Source organism: Rhincodon typus, chromosome 20, assembly GCF_021869965.1.
Source record: "Rhincodon typus isolate 14 chromosome 20, sRhiTyp1.1, whole genome shotgun sequence".
Lineage (NCBI taxonomy): Eukaryota > Metazoa > Chordata > Chondrichthyes > Orectolobiformes > Rhincodontidae > Rhincodon > Rhincodon typus.
This window is the reverse complement of record NC_063351.1, coordinates 42,443,431-42,463,599: the sequence shown is the minus strand read 5'-3', so window position 1 is coordinate 42,463,599 and position 20,169 is coordinate 42,443,431. Positions and strand designations below refer to the sequence as shown.

Genomic DNA, 20,169 nt, shown 5'->3' with positions numbered 1-20,169 from the left:
AGACCCTTCATCAGAATTTTCTGATGAAGGGTCTAGGCCCGAAACGTCAGCCTTCCTGCTCCTGTGATGCTGTTTGGCCTGCTGTGTTCATCCAGCTCTGCACCTTGTTGTCTTGGAGAAACTCAGGTGCCTTAGCGGAGAGAGAAAAACAAAGTTAATGTTTTGAGTCCATTATCACTCCACTTTGGAGTTAATTCAGAACCAGACTGGATTTGGAAAACTAAGTATTTCCCTCCCCACAGTATATTCAAAAACTTAACTCATTACTAAAATTTTCCAGTCATGGCAACATGCTCATACATCTCCTCTACCATTTCTAGTGTAATCGAATCCTTCCTGTAATGTTGGGACCAGAATTGCATACTATTCAAGTTGCCAGCTAATCATTTAAACAGTTCTAACATACCTGTACGTTACACTGCTCTTATTGTCCAGGCTTCAACTAATAAAGGAAAACTTCCTAGCTACCTTGGTAAGCATCTTATCCACTGTCTTTTTCCTCTCTCTCTATTCATTCACAGGATGAGAGCATCACCTAAGAATTTATTGCCCATTCCTAATTGTCCAGAGGGCAGTTGAAAGTCAGCCACATTGCTTTGGGTCTAGAATCACATGTAAGCCAGACCATTCCATCCCTAAAAAGGACATTAGTGAACCAGCTGGGTTTTCACAAAAATCAGCAATGGATTCATGGTTATCACTAGATTCTCAACTCCTGATTTTTTTTATTGAATTCAAATTCCACCATCTGCCATGGTGAGATTCAAACCCAGAATGTTATCTTGGTCTCTGGATTAACAGTCCAGCAATAATACCACAAGGCCACTGCCTCCCCTGCTACCGTGAGAGACACGGATATGACTTCAATATCCTGTTCCTCTACACTTCTCAGCATCTTTCCATTTGTTCAGTATTCCCTTGCCTTGTTTGTCCTTCTAAATGCATCAGTTCACACTTCACAGGATTGAATTCCATTTGCCACTTGTCTCCCTGCCTGAGCAGTCTACTAATAGCTTGCTTCTTCACTATCAAACATGAGCATTCAAGCTTTTTAATTATTCTCCCTCGAGAGACTACATTTCCAGAACCTTGTTAAACTAAATTCAAAATCTGTGCAATGGTGGGATTTGAACCTCTCTGGATTACAAGGGCAGACCTCTTGACTAGTGATGGCAAAGTAACCAGTGCTCCTTTCTCATTTTAGCATGGACTAAGTGAGAATAGATGGACAATGGACATCACCTGGATTCAGTTCCAATTCCTCACTGCACATGAGAAAGGTTCCTAAAGCCACCCACATAAGCCACTTTAGAAAGGACTTAAGGAGCAGGGGTGAGGCTTCCTCCCATTCATACATGGGCACGTTGGTAGCCTGTGGTCTGAACTCCCACCTTGAGCTGATGGTCTTCATGGCCCAGAGGAAGAGATGGAGGTTCTACTTTGGGGGAAAAAGGAAGAACAAGGTCATCAAGATGGATGAAGCCCCAAATTCAATAGGGAAACACTCTCAGTAATCAGGACAATTTAATTGCAGATAGCAGGTAAATTTCTGATTTTGAATGGCTAGGAGGGACTTACAAGTCAAATTGCACTGGTCCACCTGATCAGAATAGAAAAAGGCAGTCAAACCCCATCCTCTGGTTTTGCACCATTCTTTAGCTCTTGCTATACTGGTATCTTTGACAAGACTGTAATGACAGGTTTTCTTCAGACAGCACTCAAGCCCAGGACACAAGCAGATCCCAGTAGCTCACCTGCCCTCTCATGACAGAGATCTGTTTGTAGAACTGTCCACGATCAAATCCTGGATCTTTCTGCAAAGGAAACAAAAATGGTTTAACTCCAATACTCTGAACCTGATTGCAAGTTCAACAAAAAAAAAATCACTGCCAAAGAAAGCCCCCTAGTGGAATTCAAGGTCTTTAGGCAAGCCACTTAACAGAAATGATTAAATCGATCCATTGCACAGGGAATGACATGAGGGCAGAATTTGACTCTGCTGTGAAGCCTGTGTGATTCATTTGCTGTCAAGACACCGAGTTAAGAAAGGGCTGCAGACAGAAACCAACAACCAGGAAACACAGCAAATGACATGGGGCACAATTCAATGCAGCAGACTAGCTGGTGAACAAAACTCAGCCAACCCAATTATCAGCTTTCACACCTTGGGCTTGGTGGAAAATAATAGGCAATAAGCAGCCCCTATGCACTTTGTTGCTGTGATCTGACATTCCACTCGAGTGGCTAGGGCTCTGATAACTGAAGACACAACAGGAGCAAACAACTGACATTTTTGCTACTCAAGCATATCAAGATACTGGTGTCAGTCAGACAAATTGCCCTTAGCCAATGTGTTCAGACAATACAATATTTTCTTTGCACCCCCCCAACTTGTAAAGTAAGATGCCAAGGAAATGTGATACTATTCTGTACCTGATAAAACTGCACCATAATGTTTTTTCAACATAGTGCTATAACACTGAAAGGCATGTTGTCAAAATTGAGACACATGTCAATTCATCATTAAGTGCCTCTAATTAACAAGGACACACCTATCATCATTCCTTACTCTGGTCTCAAGCAAGCACAATAATGCATTCACTAAAACTACAGATCAATTCACACTGCAAGACTTTCTTCCTTCCCTAGTTCAAATGGGAACTAAAAAATTTCACTGTCACACTTTGTAAGAAAATGATTGCCACTTTTTATTCAATTCATTCATGGGATGTCAGTATCACAGGCAATTGTGCTGAAAGCAACAGCAAGACACCTTCTTGAACTACTGTAGTCTGTTCTGAGAGAAAGTGAGCATTGCTGAGCTCCTGAAATTTATCTCTTCAGCCATAAAAACTGGCTAGTCTTCAAAAACCAGCCCATTCAATTTCACTCTCATGGACTTCCTAATCAGTGACTGTGAATGAGAAATGCATGTTCTCAGGTTGCTAACCTTGAAGAGTTCGTAAAGGTCCTCTTCCAAATCTTTCACAAAGTTTGGGTCAGAAATTTTTGGAAGAACAAGGTCCTTAATTTCCTGGGAAAATGGAATCTTCGCTTGAGGCAGCCAGGCCCAGTAAAAAGGATCTGCAAAAGAATAAAAGCATTGCTAAAAAAACTTTCCCATTTCTTGAAAGTGTTCTCTTGTATTTAATAATGATCAGGGCATGAGAGAGTTTCGTTACCCAAACAGTCCAACTCAACATATGCTCACTACACCCAACACCTTCTCCTGGTTCTATGTGTTCAATCAAGATTTTGATTGGATCATAAAACTCCAGGGTCGTGAAGGTGCAAGGCCTGATAATGCACAAATGCTAAGCTGGGGCTATTAGAATCCATTTTTCTTTAAACATCAGTTATAGCTGCTCCTCCTGCCTCTGCGTTCCACTCCAGAGTCTTCTGATAACGTATTCATAATGTAATATTCCGCTGCACAAAAAGTTTCAAGTGATTTCTACTCAAGCCCCAAGATCACACCTGACACTCAACCATTCATAGGTCTGTCTGATCAGTTGTCATTTGCCACATACTTGGAGATCAAAACCCAAAGTCAAAATTCAAACAAAGCTCACCATTTTAAGAGTTCTACAAAAAATTCTGTTTTGCATGATGTCTGAATTTAAATTTACTCACAGGCTCGCCAGGAGTCCGGGTGCTTCAAAGGGAAAGCCAAGCCATTGTCTATTGCCGCAATCTTTATAACAGGCTCTTTCACTACAACCCAGTCATTATCCTGTAAGAAAACACATGGAAAGACAAGATCTTTTCAAAACTGAAAGAACTGCAGATGCTGCAAACGTGAAGCAAAAATAGAATTTGCTGGAAAATCTCACGTCTGGCAGCATCTGTGGAGAGAAGTGAAAGTTAATGTTTCAAGTCCAGTGACTCTTCAGGAGACCATTTTTATTTTGGATTGCGAATCATAATGAGAAAAGGAAACCGCTTTAAACCAAGGAAACCATGAAATAAGATGTTGCAGTTTTAAAACAAGTTACTAAGTTCGTTACAAGTTGTATTTACACCGGCTTTTCTCAAGCAGCATTGGAGGGTGGGGGATGTTGTGGAGAGAAGCTGGAGACTCAAGGGAACAATGGGTGTGTTTGGGGCAGCTTTGTCTAGAAAAAGCCTGCCAATTGAGGGAAATAAAAAAAACGATAATCGGGACCACTTCAGTGTGTCAGGAGTGAAGAGCATGACGACAAATGCATGTTAAGCTATCCACCTGCCCAGGAGCCAGTGTGTTAGCACTAGAGGATAAAATCCCCAGACTATTTAAATCTCTGTCCATGCAGAGAAGTAACAAAGAATTGGAAGGGAGCTACCTATTCTCATTCATCATTTAACGTCTAACAAGCGACTGAGACACTGAACAGTTACAGTACCAACTGTCCTGCATCTCCATTTAGAAAGATCAGAGATCAGGTGGTCTTGGAAGAAGCAAATTGACACATCACTGAATCCTGTGGACGGATGCTAACAGCGTTCCCCTAATTTTTTTTTTCCCCCAACCATAACTTTTTTTTTGTTTATCATTGACTGTCTGCATTTGTTTGTGCAGGTTTAAGGGGAGGTAGAGTTTAGAGTCAAAGTTGTTTGCTTATGATTAGAGCACATTTTCTTGCATTAAAAAGTAATTTATTATTAAAGACAGAAACCTGGTCAGTGCTTTCTATTAACCCAAGTTCAGACAAGATTGGGATAATTTAAGTCTAACCTTTGTGATGATCTAGAGTGTAGTGGAATCACAGTATTAGCACACATTTCCCAACAGACTGATGGCTCTAGTTGAGATTATTTTGGACTAAAGGCAGAAAGGTTCGAGTGCAGAGTCGGTACTTTCCAAGTAGATGATAACACAAACAGCTTAACGCTAGTGTTCCCTGCTAAGTGTGTTACATGATTATAGGTGCTGCATTTTAAATTTAAAAAACTGGTTAACTTCATTGTGACTAGTGTTTCTGATAATGCTGCTAACATTTTATGCAGCAAGTGAGGGGTGCCCAGGTTAGACCTTGTGTCAACACTGGCTGATCTCAGACAAAGCAATGGTGAAGCAGTTAAAAAAACGCATTTAGGGCAAAGGAAAGATTGCTCAGGTTCCCATTCCTGATCATCTGGCGATCAGACCTACAAACACACTAAAGGAATTGGATACTATACACAGGGTGAATCAGTCCCTTTTGCAACGGCACACCTCCTCCCACCTCCTCAGTAAATAGCTCATTGACACTAGCCTAGATCTATAGTAGTATGGTGGCATCTGCACTGGGATGGAGGGAAGGAAATCTGCAAGACTAAAACTGTAATCATTTACATTAGCTTTGGGTAGTTCTAGTCTCAAATCCACCTATAATTTCACTGAAGAATTATGAATTATTTAGGACATCCTGAAATTGTGCGGCATGGCTTTTGAGGCTTTACTATGTCGAGCCAACGATATCCAATTTAAAACCAAGAGCAAAAGGTTATATAAAGGCCTGTTAGCTGCGCTTAAGTGAGATTTAAAGAAATCAGAAGCAGGGCGAGAGACAGTCGAGATCAGCTGCCTGCAAGGTGGCATGTTTCTGACGTTATATCTTAAGCAATCTCAGTGTTGGCTGAGTATTTAACCCTTTCAAAACCTTTGACTCATGTTTCAAACTTTAGGCACAACGCAATCAGCATGACTACGCAGCATAAAAACTATGCCACAGAGAAATCTCTTCAGCAGTCAAATATCTGGGAAACATCACAAAGAAGGAAGAAACTAATAATGAAGGAAGACAGTAATGAGAGATTGGTAGAGACAAATGCACTGCGAGCTGAAGAGAAACAACTGACACAAGAAAATACATGCCAAAAACAGGACAAATCAACAAACTGGTCACTGTCAAACAGAAGTGCTGGGGGATGTCCCCAGTTTCTGTAAAATTCATTCTTTACTTTACACCTTGCAACTCTAGCCATGTACCACATCTCTATGTTCTCATAGATGAAAATCACTGGTTAATCCTGTTTAAAGAACACAAAGCAAGGACTGAGGGCAGCTGGGGCCACAAAATGTCTTTGGCTTACAGGATTAAGGAAAATCCCAAAACATTTTATAAACACTTATGGAGCAAGAGGGTAGCTAGGAAAACGGTAGGTCCACTCAAGGACAAAAGGAGATGAAGTGGGTGAGGTCTTTCACAAATACTTTGCATCCACATTCACAAAGGAGAAGGAGATGGTAGACGATGGGTGTCACTATGGAGAGTCTAAAGATGGGTATGTTGATGTCCCAAGTTACGTCAATTAAAAAAGTGTTGTTTTGAAAAGCATTAAGGTAGATAAGGACCTGATGTGACATATCCCAGAAGGCTGAAGGAAGCAGGTGAAGAAACTGCTGAGGCCTTAAATGTAATCTTTGTATTATCTTTAGTCACAGGAGAGGTCCCAAAAGGGCAGGAGAATAACCACCGGCACTCCTTTGCTCAAAGACGACATTAGGGATAAACCGGGAAAGTACTAACCACTGAGCCTTACCTCAGTGGTAGGGAAATTATTGGAGAAGACTCAGAGGATGATATTTACTCACACCTAGGAAAATAAGGACTTATTAGCAATAAGCAGCATCACTGTGGGGAAGGTGATGTTTCACAAACTTAGTTGAGTTTCTTTGAGGAAGTATCAAAGATGATTAATGAGGGCAGGGCAGTAGATGTTATCCATATGGACTAATAAGGCCTTTCACAAGATCTCTCATGGCAGGCTGATACAAAAGGAAGTCACATGGGATCTGTGGAGAGCATATATGATGGATACAGAACTGGCTTGGTCATGGAAGACAGTAAGAGTGGAAGGGTATTTTCAGATTGGAGATCTGTGACCAGTTGTGTTCTGCAGGATCATTCCTGGGACCCCTGTTGTTTGAAATGATTTGGAGGAGAATGTAGGTGACCCGATTAGTGTGTCTGTGGATGACACAAAGACTGGGGGAGCTGCAGATAGTCAGGAAGATTGCCAGAGACTACCATAGGATTATAGATAGGTTGGAGAATTAAGCAGAGAAATGGCACATGGAGTTTAATCCAGACAAACATGTGGTAATGAATTTTGGGAGATCTAATGCAGGAGGCAAGTATACAGTCAATGGCAGAACTCTTAGTTGCATTAACATACAGACAGGTCTACATGTACAGGTCCACAGATTGCTGAACATGGCAACACAATTGGATAAGGTGATCATCAAGACATATGGTATGCTTGCCTCCATTGGTCTGGGCAGTGTATAAAAATTGGCAAGTCATGTAGTAGGTGTACACTACTTTAGTTAGGCCACATGTGGAACACTGTACAGTTTTGGTTGCCACACTACCTGAAGGATGAGGCGGCTTTGGAGAGACTACAGGAACTGTTTACCAGGTTGTTATGTGGTTTTTTTTGGGGGGTATTAGCTATGAGAAGAGATTGGTCAAGCATGGTTTATTTTCACTTGAAAATTGAAGGACCTGATAGAAGTTTACAAAATTGAGAGATATGGATAGAATGGATAGTCAGTCTTTTTCCCCCCCCAGTGTAGAAATGTCAATTGCTAGGGAACATAGATTTAAGATAAGGGTGCGAGTTTATAGGAGATGTAAGAGGCAAGTTTTTTTTTTTTTTTTAAAAGAAACAGAGGGAACTGCCTGGAATGCACTGCAAGAGGCAGATATATATCAACATTTAAGAGGCATCTTGACAGATATATCAATAGGCAGGAAAGAGGTAAAAGGACCGCAAAGAGGTGAAAGATTTTTAGTTTGAAGCGCAATCTTGTTAGGCTGAAGGGCCTGTTCCTGTGCTGTACTGTTCTTTGTTCTTTGAAGTTCACGAGGGTAGAGGTTCTTCTAGTGCTGCTGCCTCGCTAATGGATAATCCCCAAGTCAAAGTTTGCATGAGCACTAAAAATATCAACTCATTAAAAAGGCATGCAGAATTAACCATAGCCATTATGCATGGCTCTGTAGTATGAACATATTTCCAAAGACAAAAATACTGGAAAGCAGTAATTCTACCCACCTTTGAACTGCCACTATCCATTGGACAGTCATATTTGATCAGCCAATTATCATTACCTCGATCTGTGGAAAAAATGAATTTGTGATGAAACATTTGTTTATCAACTCCACCCCCCCACAATTTACACTTTGTTCCCCTACTCTCGAACTCTATGCACAGGCACAGGCTAACTGAACTGACTCACCCATACTGAAACCAACCAGCTCACAAACAACCAGGAACCAGAGCTTCCATGGTTTGTCTGGTTCTGTACATTAGGCTGAAATTTACCCATTCAGCTATGAAAAAGACTCTTCTTTGGCAGCATGGCAAGAAAGCTTGTAGATACTTCCCTCATCCACAACATGCGCTCTCATATCTAAAATTGAACATTTACACAAACTCAGTACAACTCCGTGGGGGAGAACATTGCTACAAACAAACACGTACCCATTTATTCCTAATCACCTTTCTCTCCTATTCATCTCATCTACTGAAACACATTCAACAGCATTTGCCCCAGGCTTTACATGAAGGACTGGTAACATACCTGACCTGGAAAGGAAATTAGAGAATATCACAAAAGTAAGGTTCACAATATTGAATAGCCATACAGCCTTAAGTTATTCTTAAGGAGCCAGGTGAAAGCATTTTTAATGAAACAATAAATGAAATTGCAGGAACTCTGACTACTCTGAAGAGATGCATTTGAAATTTCAGAAAGGAAAGTTACATCCTTACTTTTTAAAAAGATACTAACCACGCCCCAGGAATTTCAGGCCGGTGAGTTTAATGCCTACTGTGGGTCAAGTTACAAAAAGCCTGAAAGATACAATGGAGGCAATTTGTCAAGGCTGCATCCTTGTCAGGAGCAGCGTACGTCCAAAATCTGCAGAGGAGCCCAATTTCTAAGAAGAATCCAAGGATAAGCATTATCCCCATCATCACTAAGTGGCCACAACCAATATCCTTGGGCTACAGGGAACAGCTTAGTGGCAAATGCCAATCTTATTCAATAGCTTCTAACTTACACCTAAAAACCATTGACTTTTTTTCGCAGATGCTGGCCAACCTTTCCAGGTCAAGCTGAAACCTCACTCCACTAAAAGCACGCATCCTCTTGGTCAAACTACAAGCACATCCAACACCTCAAAATTTCAGGACGGCTTCAGCATTGGATCAAATATACCAAGTCCAATCCAGCTGCAAGGGAGAAGTAGCCCAACATCGTAATGGTCAAGAAAAGACCTGTCAATAACACACTCACCTAGCACATACACGCACATAAACACAAAGAATTGCCCCCAGAAGCAAGCGCCCTTGTTGGAGAAGCACTTCCAATGAGGAGTTAACCCCTTTGGAACAGGACAGGAAATTGGCAATATGCCTTGCAATACTGGCCTGTGTTCCTGATGATGTAATCCAGAACCACAAGCCGCTCAAATTGCAGTTGCAGCTGGTGATTGGTTTTTTCAGGTAAGGGCTCCGCTTCAAACCTCCGCAACCAATAATCGGCATCTTTATAACCTTCTACAAACAACTGGAAGGAACCAACCTAGAAAGGAGTATGGGGAGGAAGCTCAAGTTATCTGAACCCATTTAAGTTGGACAATTGCTTTGTGATCACATCAGTACTTTACTATCATTATCTATTAGAAAAGGCAAAAAATAATTACTAAAATGACAACAAAATGGAGAGTTTTTTTCATTCATCAGGAAAAGATTATAAACAACTACATGTCTTATCCTTTGGAAAGAGCAAGCTGATATATATGAAAAGTCCTTCTATGTGCAGTTGAGACTACAACCAGACGCCATAAGAATTTTTATCAGAAAAGATCAGTTAGAATGTAGAATTTACTACCATAATTTGAGATCAATACCAAACAGACTAAGATGAAGCAGCATGCATACAAGGAATGGAAAGGTAGGAGCAAATTTGTGAAGTTTGAAGTGAAGGGCCTGATGTCATGCTGTTAACATTATGTTACACCATGAGATACTCATTTTAAGACACCACTGGGGTCCACAATCCACCTCAGGTTCCCCCCCTACCCCACCGTGATATCCAATTAGAACTCTTTCCATAGAACCTTTAATGATCCAAACAACATGAAAAGTGAATAATGACTAAAATGAGTATACAAAATGCCACAAGTAATTGTTAACCATTAAATTAGATTATCAGCAGAGATCATTAGACACCTTGGCCTTCAGCATTCAAATGTGACAGAAGGCCCAAATATACCATGGGATCCTACGTGGTCCGTTTACAAAAAAAGAAAAAAATTGCCACCTCCACCTTCAAATAAACACATGAACGTGCCCTCCTGACATTCATGCAGAAACCTCACATTGGCTTGTCTCCCATCACCAAGCCAATTCACTGTATTGGACAAGGACCAATACAGTAACTGAACTCGATCCTTCTAAGGATGCAGAACATAAACAGCGCCTGGTTTCCAGTCCTTTGTTTGGTTATGGTAGCTGAGACAGCAGTACAGCTGTTAGTGTGCACCTTTCTGGAATCTTACATAGATAGATGGATCAATTTGGTGGGCAGTGGAGGGATGCATGGCACTAAGATGACATCAGGAGAGTTGGTCAACAGGTTGGACAAATGCACAAGAAATGCAGAGGTGGAGAATTTTAGGGAAGAAATCTCAGAGATTATGATTCATTATGATCCAGTACCTGAACGTAACTACGTACAGCGTAGAAATATTTCCTAAGCTACCTAAATTATTAACAGTGCTACAGAAGGAGACATCAGGACAAGTGACCAAAAACAGATCGGGGGGTGGGGGGGGTGGATGGTGGGTAGATGAGGTCAGAGAGGGATTAAAAACAAGAATGAAGATACAAAGAGGTACTACTGTACCTAACCCTGCAAACATTGGGAATAGTGGATGAACGAGACAACATACTGAAGCACATCCAGTAGCATCCCAACTGCCCTCCCAGGTTACATTTCCTACCATTTTTCCTGCTGCTGAATAGACCTCCAAAGCAGACATAGCCAAGAGGGAACAAGGTGTACAGCTGGATGAACACAGCAAGCCAAGCAGCATCATAGGAGCAGGAAGGCTGACGTTTCGGGCCTAGACCCTTCATTTCCTGATGAAGGGTCGAGGCCCGAAACATCAGCCTTCCTGCTCCTACGTAGCTGCTCGGCCTGCTGTGTTCATCCAGCTCTACACCTTGTTGTCTCAGATTTTCCAGCATCTGCAGTTCCTACTATCTCTCATAGCCAAGAAGGAATATTGCTTCCAAGATAGGGAGAGAAATATATTGAAAAATGCACATCCCCATTCAGTGCAGCAGGAAAGAAGTGTTGAAACAGAGCGTAGAACAGTGACATTAATTAGTAGCTGGTACCTTAGGAGGTAAACCAATCCTGTGAAACCGCTGCCCAACTTTTGGCACTTTCTCAAGAGCCAGTTTCTTCCCCCTGGATTTCACCCGATCAATTGCACTGTAGTTAAAAGTCTCACTTGCTAAGTGCACCACCTGCAGAAAGAGGGGTAAATCACAGGATTAAGAAAAACGCAGCATAATACATTTTAATGCAATGCTCAGCCCTATTTTGGAATGCCCTACATGAGGTGCAAACTTTGTGATCAGAATATGCTGATACTACTTTGCTGGCACTACTTTGCTGACTGTCAAGTCTTCCACCATCTGGAACAAGACAAAGTTGCACCTTTGGAGAGTGAAAGGTGAGAACGTATCAATGATTATTATAGAGTAAGCAATTGCACATGATTTATGCTGAACACTTGTTGCTTCAAGTCCCAACCCCTGTTCAAGCCAGGCAGAGCTCTGCTCATAACCTACCCAGCCACCGCACTGACCATGTTGGAATTGTACAGTATTCAACTTCCTTTTCTTTAGCAGAAATAACATTAGCAGGAAATACAATAAGAAACCCCAAAATGCCCACGCAAACATTTACAATCACATCTTTAAAATAGAAGATAGTCAAAACTGACATCAAGCTAAAGGAGCAGAATTACAGGCACTGATTGAAAGAGGAGGTTCATCTTTTATGTGACCAGTGCTGAGACAAATGAAGGGAAACACAAGTTGGAGCAAAAGACTTTGTACACTTAGACACGTCTCCACTGTATTAAGGATGAATGAAACCGCCCCACTGAATTACAAGTACATGCCCAACAGTTTCTTTTCCTGTTGGAAATGGTATTGAAATGTTATTTGGCGACAGAGGCAGGACCAAAACTAGCTCAGCACAGGGAGATGATGGACATAAATCCATAAAACAAAAGTCTGCAATGTATTATGACTGATTGTACTTTAACCAGCTAGATCTAGGGCATCTGATACTGAACATAAGTGCAACCAACCTCAGCTGCAGGTACTGATGCTTTGCAAAGCAGCACCAGCTCACTTACTTGGTCTATTCAGTGGCTCATCCTGACAGCTGTGTGGCATTTAAGTGTAGAAACCAGCACTGCTCAAAGGTTCCATAATTGTCATATGGAGTGACCAGAGAGAGAGAAGTTCATTAGGTTTGATCTCAAGTGGTTGCATGTGGCATCTTGTGCAAGAATAGGACCAAGGTAAAATCGTGCAGTGAAAGACTCAGGCACTCAGTCACTGGACTGCTGTCAACAGCTGTGGGGTTGTGTTTAGGATCAGTCTATGCTTTGGGAAGAGGGCAAAGACAGCGAAAGATATAAAGCACAGAGTCCAGTGCCCTACCTTAGTCCTCGGTACTATGTTAAGCCCCAGTTTCTGGTCCACCAGGCTGGCCCCTGCCTCTGAGAGATAGCCCTGATTAAGAACGAGACAGTCTCTGCCAAAGCAGCACGGACAGCACAGTTTCTGTAGCCACTTGGTCCATTTAGGGTTCAGGTGACCATATGGTTCTTCATTTTTTGGTTTAAAAACACCTATAAATTTCTGGACAGATGAAAAGAATGAATAAGTCTATTGACTCGCATCAATATTTGAACAGCTTTAAACAAGTCAAAAAGCAAACCTTTATATCAAAGTGACTCTGAATGTGTTGGTGTTGATGAGTTATACCCAGGTTAACTACAGCGTTACAATTCCAAGAGAAATCGATATTAAGTTTCCAGGGACTGACTAAAAGGATCACACTACAAAATATCACATTTTAAGACTTCTATTAAAACAAACCAAAAACAACATTGTTCAGTGGCCAATTTGATCTTAACTACAGAAAAGAAATTTTCCATTTACACTGATTTAAACCTGAGAGACTGAGAAGAGTAGTCTACTCAGTCAGCACCATCGTTCTTACCATTACCTACAGAAGTGAACAACTTGTACTCTTTTCCCAGTGAGTTAACTAGCCTCCCTCAACCCCAAATCCATAGCAACTAAGTCACCCAGTCTGGCTGTTGACCAGATTTTACATGAGCCCTCACTATGCCATTTTACCTGAATTAAGTCTTGTGGAATAGTCACTGAATACCTTGGCAAAGAGGTTGTCCACGTTCAAAAACTATAGCCACTACCCACACGAAACACAAGCTGATACATTTTATATTAGAGTTCTTGTGATGTAGTGGTAGTGTTCCTATCTCCGGGCCAGGGTTCAAGTCCCACCTGTTCCAGAGATGTGGAATAACATCAAGTTAGTTAAAAATCTGTCTATACCCATGATCAAATTTCATATTTTGAAACAAGTTTAGCAGATTAATATTGCTTCTACATTGACCCCTTAAGCTTTGATTCTATCAGGAAAAACACTTGCGTTTTCAGGGAGATACCATTCCGAACTAGCCATCCTCCTGGTCAAGGTTGCTAATTTAGCATCAGATTTGTATAAGTGGAATGTAAATCTAATCAGGAATAGATTTCTTCCCAGAAGTCAGGGTATCATCCACTATGCCTCACATTGCTCTGTAAACATGCCTTCCCCAACACACCAACCCCACCACACACACAAAAAGAAAAGTCCCTGCTTTACAAACATTAGCTCAGGGACATTCATTTTGGAATCCACTCACATGCACGGTTGAATCTCATCACCAAAGTGTCAATACACTAACCTCGGTCCAGCAATCTGATGTTAAAACAAACTGTTTCTTTTCATTATTTCAAATGTGTAAAGATCACAAGATACACTGACGACAGTCTTTTCCCAGACTCAGCCACTCCTAAAATTATGCAATTAAATCATCCCAGTATTTCCTCCAACCGCGCAACTGAATTTCAGGTGTGGGTCAACAATATCAATGCAAAATTCGCCATTGGACCAATACTTTGTTCTGTTACAGTTTAGCCAAAATTGGTAGGTCGGGTTTCGCACCCAGCGTATCATGAGGTCCCCTTCTCAAGAGGATTCAAGGTCAATACAGCAAAGCAGCAGAGGGTAAAAAAGGACTTTCATTGCATTTTCCATGACCATTGGGCTTCTCCCAAAATACTTTGCAGTCAATGAAGTGTTTTTTTCAATGTGCAGTCACAGTTGAAATGTAGGAAATGTTGCACCCAATTTGCACACAGCAAGCTCCCACAAACAGCAAAATAGCCATCTTACAATCTGGTCCCATAATGTTGATTGAGGGGTAAATATGGACCAGGATCAGGGAGAACTCCGCTAGTCCACTTCACTTGATGGCATGGATTTTTTCAGACCCCCTCATGCCCCACCCAATGCCATGGCAGACAGGGTCTCAGATTAATACCTCACCCAAAACAGACAGAAGCTTTGCTCACATGCATTCTGGGTCCATTTAGTTACTGCATCTCTGCCAGGCTACACGTGCACCTACTTGTTTGTAAGTTGACAAGCCTTACTATCTTGTTCAAGTGAACATATCACCAAACTAATTTGCACTGATAACATCCAAGATAACTGGACACAAGTCTTAGCTCCTTGTGCAGCCTGTAATTCATTCATGGTGAAAAATCTGAAGGATGTGGATTGAGAGGCAAAGCTACAGTTAACTTTAAAAAGTGAGACTTTCCTGTTCAATTGAGTTACATAAACCCTCTGTACTGAATGTAAAACATAAGCCATTATGAGTCTGAGCATAGAATTGGGTTTAGCTTTGATGTCTCAGAGATAGTCTCTCAGACCAGCCACTGGATGGAAAAAGTGTCCATTTACCATCTTAAAGGAGGTTTTAGCAACCAGTTACTCACTGAATATTCTCACTATTGTAAAAAGGTCATTTGACAGCAGCCATATACACAGGCCGAGTACATAAAGCATATCTCAATACTACACCTCAGATAGGGTTCAGGAAGTGGAGGGAATGAAGCCAAAATTCCAGCTGCTGCACAGAAACCACATACTGAATCCTTTAAAATGGGCTCTCATTTCTGTCAAACTTGTGCCAGAATATGATTCTGCAGTGTTTCAGACGAAACATTAAACTGAAGACCCTTGTACCCTCTCCAGTGGGCATTAAAGATCTCTCAGTCACTATTTTGATGCGCAGTAGAGTTCTTCCTGGCATTCAGGTAAATACTTAACATACAACCAAAATCAGAGATAAGCCAGTTTATCATATCACTGCTTGCAACACTTTGCTGTGTACAAACTGGCTGCCATGCTCCCCACAAGAAAACTGACGCAACACTTTTAAAAACATGTGCAGATAATTCACTGGTTGTAAAGCTTTGAGACATCCTGGGAAAAGCTCCATCTGATTATCAATGCACTAAAATATTGTGTATAGTAGAAATCACCATACAAGTTAAAAAAGAAGCCTATCACAACACCCAAGTGCCTTCAATCTTTGGTAAGACTGTCCAACAGTTTAGCAAATTCAAACCAAATTGGTCTTTGTTATTAAAACCAAAGGCAAAGTATCACAGTCCTCGGTGCAGCACAACACCATGACTAAACAAGTTGTACAAGGATGACATATCAAGGCAGTAATGCTGAAGATGTTATCACTTTTCTATTTAAAGCAGTTTCAAATTATAAAATGACAATGTCAGGATTTAAAGGTTGGGTATGCGTAGATCAGTAGTGAAAAAGTGGAAGGGGAATTTTATAGCTGCAATAAGACCCCAGAATGCAGTATATGTCTGGAGTTGAGGCCTAGTGTGACTTAGATGCAGGATTCTTTACTTTGGTCTAGATTTAAACAAACATTAAGAACTTATAGCACATGCGCAGCTAAAACTGAAGCAGACACTAGGATAGGTTACAACGGCAGAGGGATGAGCATATTGACCACATCAACCTGCACAGAATGCTACAACATAGAAAGAGGCCATTCAGTCCATCTTATGCAGCTGTATCAAATTCCATGGGCTCATCCCTACTTTGCCTTTGTCCCGACAACTACTTTCCCTTCCAGCAATGATGCAAATCCTTTCTCAAAAGTTACTACTGAATCTACTTCTGTTGCTCTTTGAGACAGCACATTGTAGACTCAAAATCAAAAACCTGTGTTTATATAGACATAGGAATGATGTAGTAAATGCCCAAAATTTGGCAGCTAAAGGAGATAAAGAAATCCAAGGAAAGGTTTGGCCAAACACGAGTCTTGAGCAGGAGAGGGTGAATGAGAGCTGGTGTGGTTTAGGGCAGGGCTTCCCAAAGTGGGGGTAATGTCATGAAGTGGAGTCAGAGCTAAAACTTTGAGTTGGAGCACTCTAAGCAGGCAATGGCTACTATGGAGCTCTGACCAAGGTGTATTCCCTCTATAACAGGTACCAACTCTCACTGAGGTATTGTGACAATTTTCAGGCCTCAAAATGGGGTCGCAGTGGGAAAGGGTTTGCAAAGTGCTGGTTTAAAGGGAAAATTCTAGGCTGCGGGGTCCTTGAAATACAAAGGATTAAATACTAATTGTAGGATTATGAGGGGGGGGGGGGGGGGAGGAGAGACACACAAAAAGCTGGAGTCAGAACTCTAATATAGGGGAAAAGGATTTAGGGGACAGAGTTTGGATGCAACAATTCCACAAGAGATTTAAACACCAGGACAAAAATTTTAAATTCAAAGTGCTAACTGAGCAGCAGCCAACATCAGTAAGAAAGGGATGACAACTGCAAACAAATAAGTACCAAATGTCTCCCCCTCAAGTAGTTCAAACGGTCAAAGAAATAAATTCCTGCCTCATTTAATAACAGCCAACCAGACAGTCCTCAACTGATGCTTCAGATGAACTAGTTCCTTTACTGCAAATTTGATTCCCATGAGATATTTACTTTGGGAACTGGAAATATTCAAGGACACAGATGATTTGGATAGATGTTCATCCCACCATTTCACATGCTCTCAATCTGGAAACACATCTGGTTTAGATTCAAACAATGTATTGCACAAGCTTTCCCCTGATGTCTTCCTTCACACAATTCTTTTATCAACATTTGGCCAACTTTACACCTTGTTCTTAATTTGCCTCCAGTTTTTGTTTGGAGCCAGCCCTGAAAAGTTTAAGCTAGCTTGTCATAAATTGAACCCACCAAAGAAGAGGGGCGAGTTGAGAGAAAAGAAATCAGTGTACAGAGGCTGTGATTTTGAGCTTAGTTCAAGGGAAATGTCAATCACCATTTCCCACTGAGACATTTCATCTTAAAAATTACCTATTAAGCAATGCAGTTTTAAAAGTTTGAATTCGGCATGTCTCCAAAGAACACTACTTAGCAACTGTTCAGAGGGATAACTGGCCATAACGACTACCACATTATGCAATGAGTCGGCCCAAGAGGACAGAATTGAAACACCCTCATGACCTAATAATCTCAATTGCCCAAATAGCAGCTCTAAGAGTTGCACTGGACCCTTGAAGGAGTCTAGAACTAGAAGACAGTCTTCCATGAAAGGAGATGAGAAAATTTTGTCTCCAAGGTTCACCGGTGTGTGGAACTCTACACCAGAGAGCTGTGGAGGCAGATTCTTGATTGCCCCCAAAAAATTGTGTCAGTCAGGAACATAGAGTTGAGACTACAATCAAGTCAGCAATGGCTTTATTGAATGGCAAAGCAAGCTGGAGGGCCAAATGGCGTACTCCTGATTACAGTGCAACTTTAATCCTGTTTCTCTCAGATATTGCCAGACTTGCCGAGTTTTTCCAACACCTTTTAGGGGTGTCCACTATATACCCTAATAGGTTTTAAAAGATAGCATAGAGGAAGAGAAAAGTGGCTGGGGATTGAATTTGCTTTTCAGTATGCTCCTGGAATGAGGTTTGACAGAGGAAAGCAAAGCCTGTGTAGTCCAGCAAACTTAAGTGAACAGAAAAAGTTCCCACCAACCCGGTCAAAGGAACAACAACTTCACAAAATGCATGTGTTTTGAAGAATACCACCAGCAGTACAGCAAAACTGGAAAGAATTACCAACAGGGGAAAACCACTTCAGAATCATGAAATGCACTGAAAAACATTCACTTGACAAGCACCAGAGTTGGATAATCCAACAGCGTACATTCATCATCTTTAATCCAAATATTTATTGGCCCTAATTGAGGATAGGATCTGGCTTTGGTGCCACAAATAAAGTCAATTTATTAAACATTTTCAAAAGGAAATTGGATGAATACTTGAAAAATATGCAGGGGATGAAGTGTAAAGGCAGACAGAATGGTACTGAGCATACAGCTCATTATTGCAGCGAGGCCAGCTCCTGCCTCTCCTGGCACACCACCCAGCACTAGAAGCAATTTGCCCTACTTTTCCTTGCCCACACAGCACCCCGGCCAAATCAAGGGGCTGAGGCTAATGATGGTGCCAGATGAACTCAATGCTGTCTCAGTGCAGGCTAGTTACTGAAGCTAGAATATTTCTGACTTCATCCTCTGCCTTTTAGACAAGTCAGCAATAATATTCTCAGGATTATCTGTGTCCAAGTTGATCAATAAACTCTATTCAATCACAAACATTTCAGTGCGAGTACTGTGAATAGTCCAGACACAGTCGATGCTGATTGCATTTAGATACAACACCCACAAACTGAACAGGAAATGCTTTATAAACCAGGTACGTAAGAGCAATCTCAACAAGCTATCGGCTAGATCCACAAGCCATTTGCATCTCTGCCTTTAACACAGAAGGAAGCCAGAGCATATTTCTGCTGGATAAGATGCATACAGGAGATCTGTAATTTGATATCATTGCCTTGTTCTTCACCACATCCTCTCATTTTTCTTCCACTCTTGTTTCAGTGCTGCCAGCTACAGAAGTCAAAAAACACAATCTTCAGAAGTGCAATGCTGTATCTTACCTACATAATGAACAGTCACTAATGACTGCCAGACTTTAAACCCTGATAGTATCAAAGATCCTAATTTAATCAGCAGTACATTATTTCACTTCATTTTTCATTTGTACACTATTTTTAATGATACGTTGTAAAACCTGGCTCAATTCAGTCCTCAGCCACACGGAAGTTATAGAACATAGAACATTACAGCGCAGTACAGGCCCTTCGGCCCTCAATGTTGCGCCGACCTGTGAAACCAATCTGAAGCCCATCTAACCTAAACTATTCCATTATCATCCGTATGTTTATCCAATGACCATTTAAATGCCCTTAAAGTGGGCGAGTCTACTATTTTTGCAGGCAGGGCATTCCACACCCTTACTACTCTGAGTAAAGAACCTACCTCTGACATCTGTCCTATATCTATCACCCCTCAATTTAAAGTTATGTCCCCTCGTGCTAGCCATCACCATCCGAGGAAAAAGGCTCCCACTGTCCACCCTATCTAATCCTCTGATCATCTTGTATGTCTCTATCAAGTCACCTCTTAACCTTCTTCTCTCTAACGAAAACAGCCTCAAGACCCTCAGCCTTTCCTCACAAGACCTTCCCTCCATACCAGGCAACATCCTGGTAAATCTCCTCTGCACCCTTTCCAATGTTTCCACATCCTTCCTATAATGCGGTGACCAGAACTGTACGCAATACTCCAAGTGCGGCCGCACCAGAGTTTTGTACAGCTGCAACATGACCTCATGGCTCCGAAACTCAATCCCTCTACCAATAAAACCTAACATACTGTACGCCTTCTTAACAACGCTATCAACCTGGGTGGCAACTTTCAGTGATCTATGCACATGGACACCGAGATCTTTCTGCTCATCCACACTACCAAGAATCTTACCATTAGCCCAGTACTCTGTATTCCTGTTACTCCTTCCAAAGTGAATCACCTCACACTTTTCCGCATTAAACTCCATTTGCCACCTCTCAGCCCAGCTCTGCAGCTTA

At 41.5% G+C, this 20,169-nt stretch overlaps 1 protein-coding gene across 1 annotated transcript in view; it reads right to left on the bottom strand.

Annotated features, from left to right (window-relative positions):
- Nucleotides 1-20,169, bottom strand: part of pi4k2a (phosphatidylinositol 4-kinase type 2 alpha) — a 42,781-nt gene that overhangs the window by 8,823 nt on the left and 13,789 nt on the right. The window contains exons 2-8 of the mRNA XM_020519881.2: nucleotides 12,721-12,921; nucleotides 11,377-11,508; nucleotides 9,400-9,553; nucleotides 8,020-8,081; nucleotides 3,634-3,733; nucleotides 2,951-3,084; nucleotides 1,755-1,814 (exon numbers count right to left, since the gene is read on the bottom strand). Of these exons, the coding sequence (XP_020375470.2) occupies nucleotides 1,755-1,814; nucleotides 2,951-3,084; nucleotides 3,634-3,733; nucleotides 8,020-8,081; nucleotides 9,400-9,553; nucleotides 11,377-11,508; nucleotides 12,721-12,921 (843 nt within the window). The remainder of the gene's footprint in view (nucleotides 1-1,754; nucleotides 1,815-2,950; nucleotides 3,085-3,633; nucleotides 3,734-8,019; nucleotides 8,082-9,399; nucleotides 9,554-11,376; nucleotides 11,509-12,720; nucleotides 12,922-20,169) is intronic.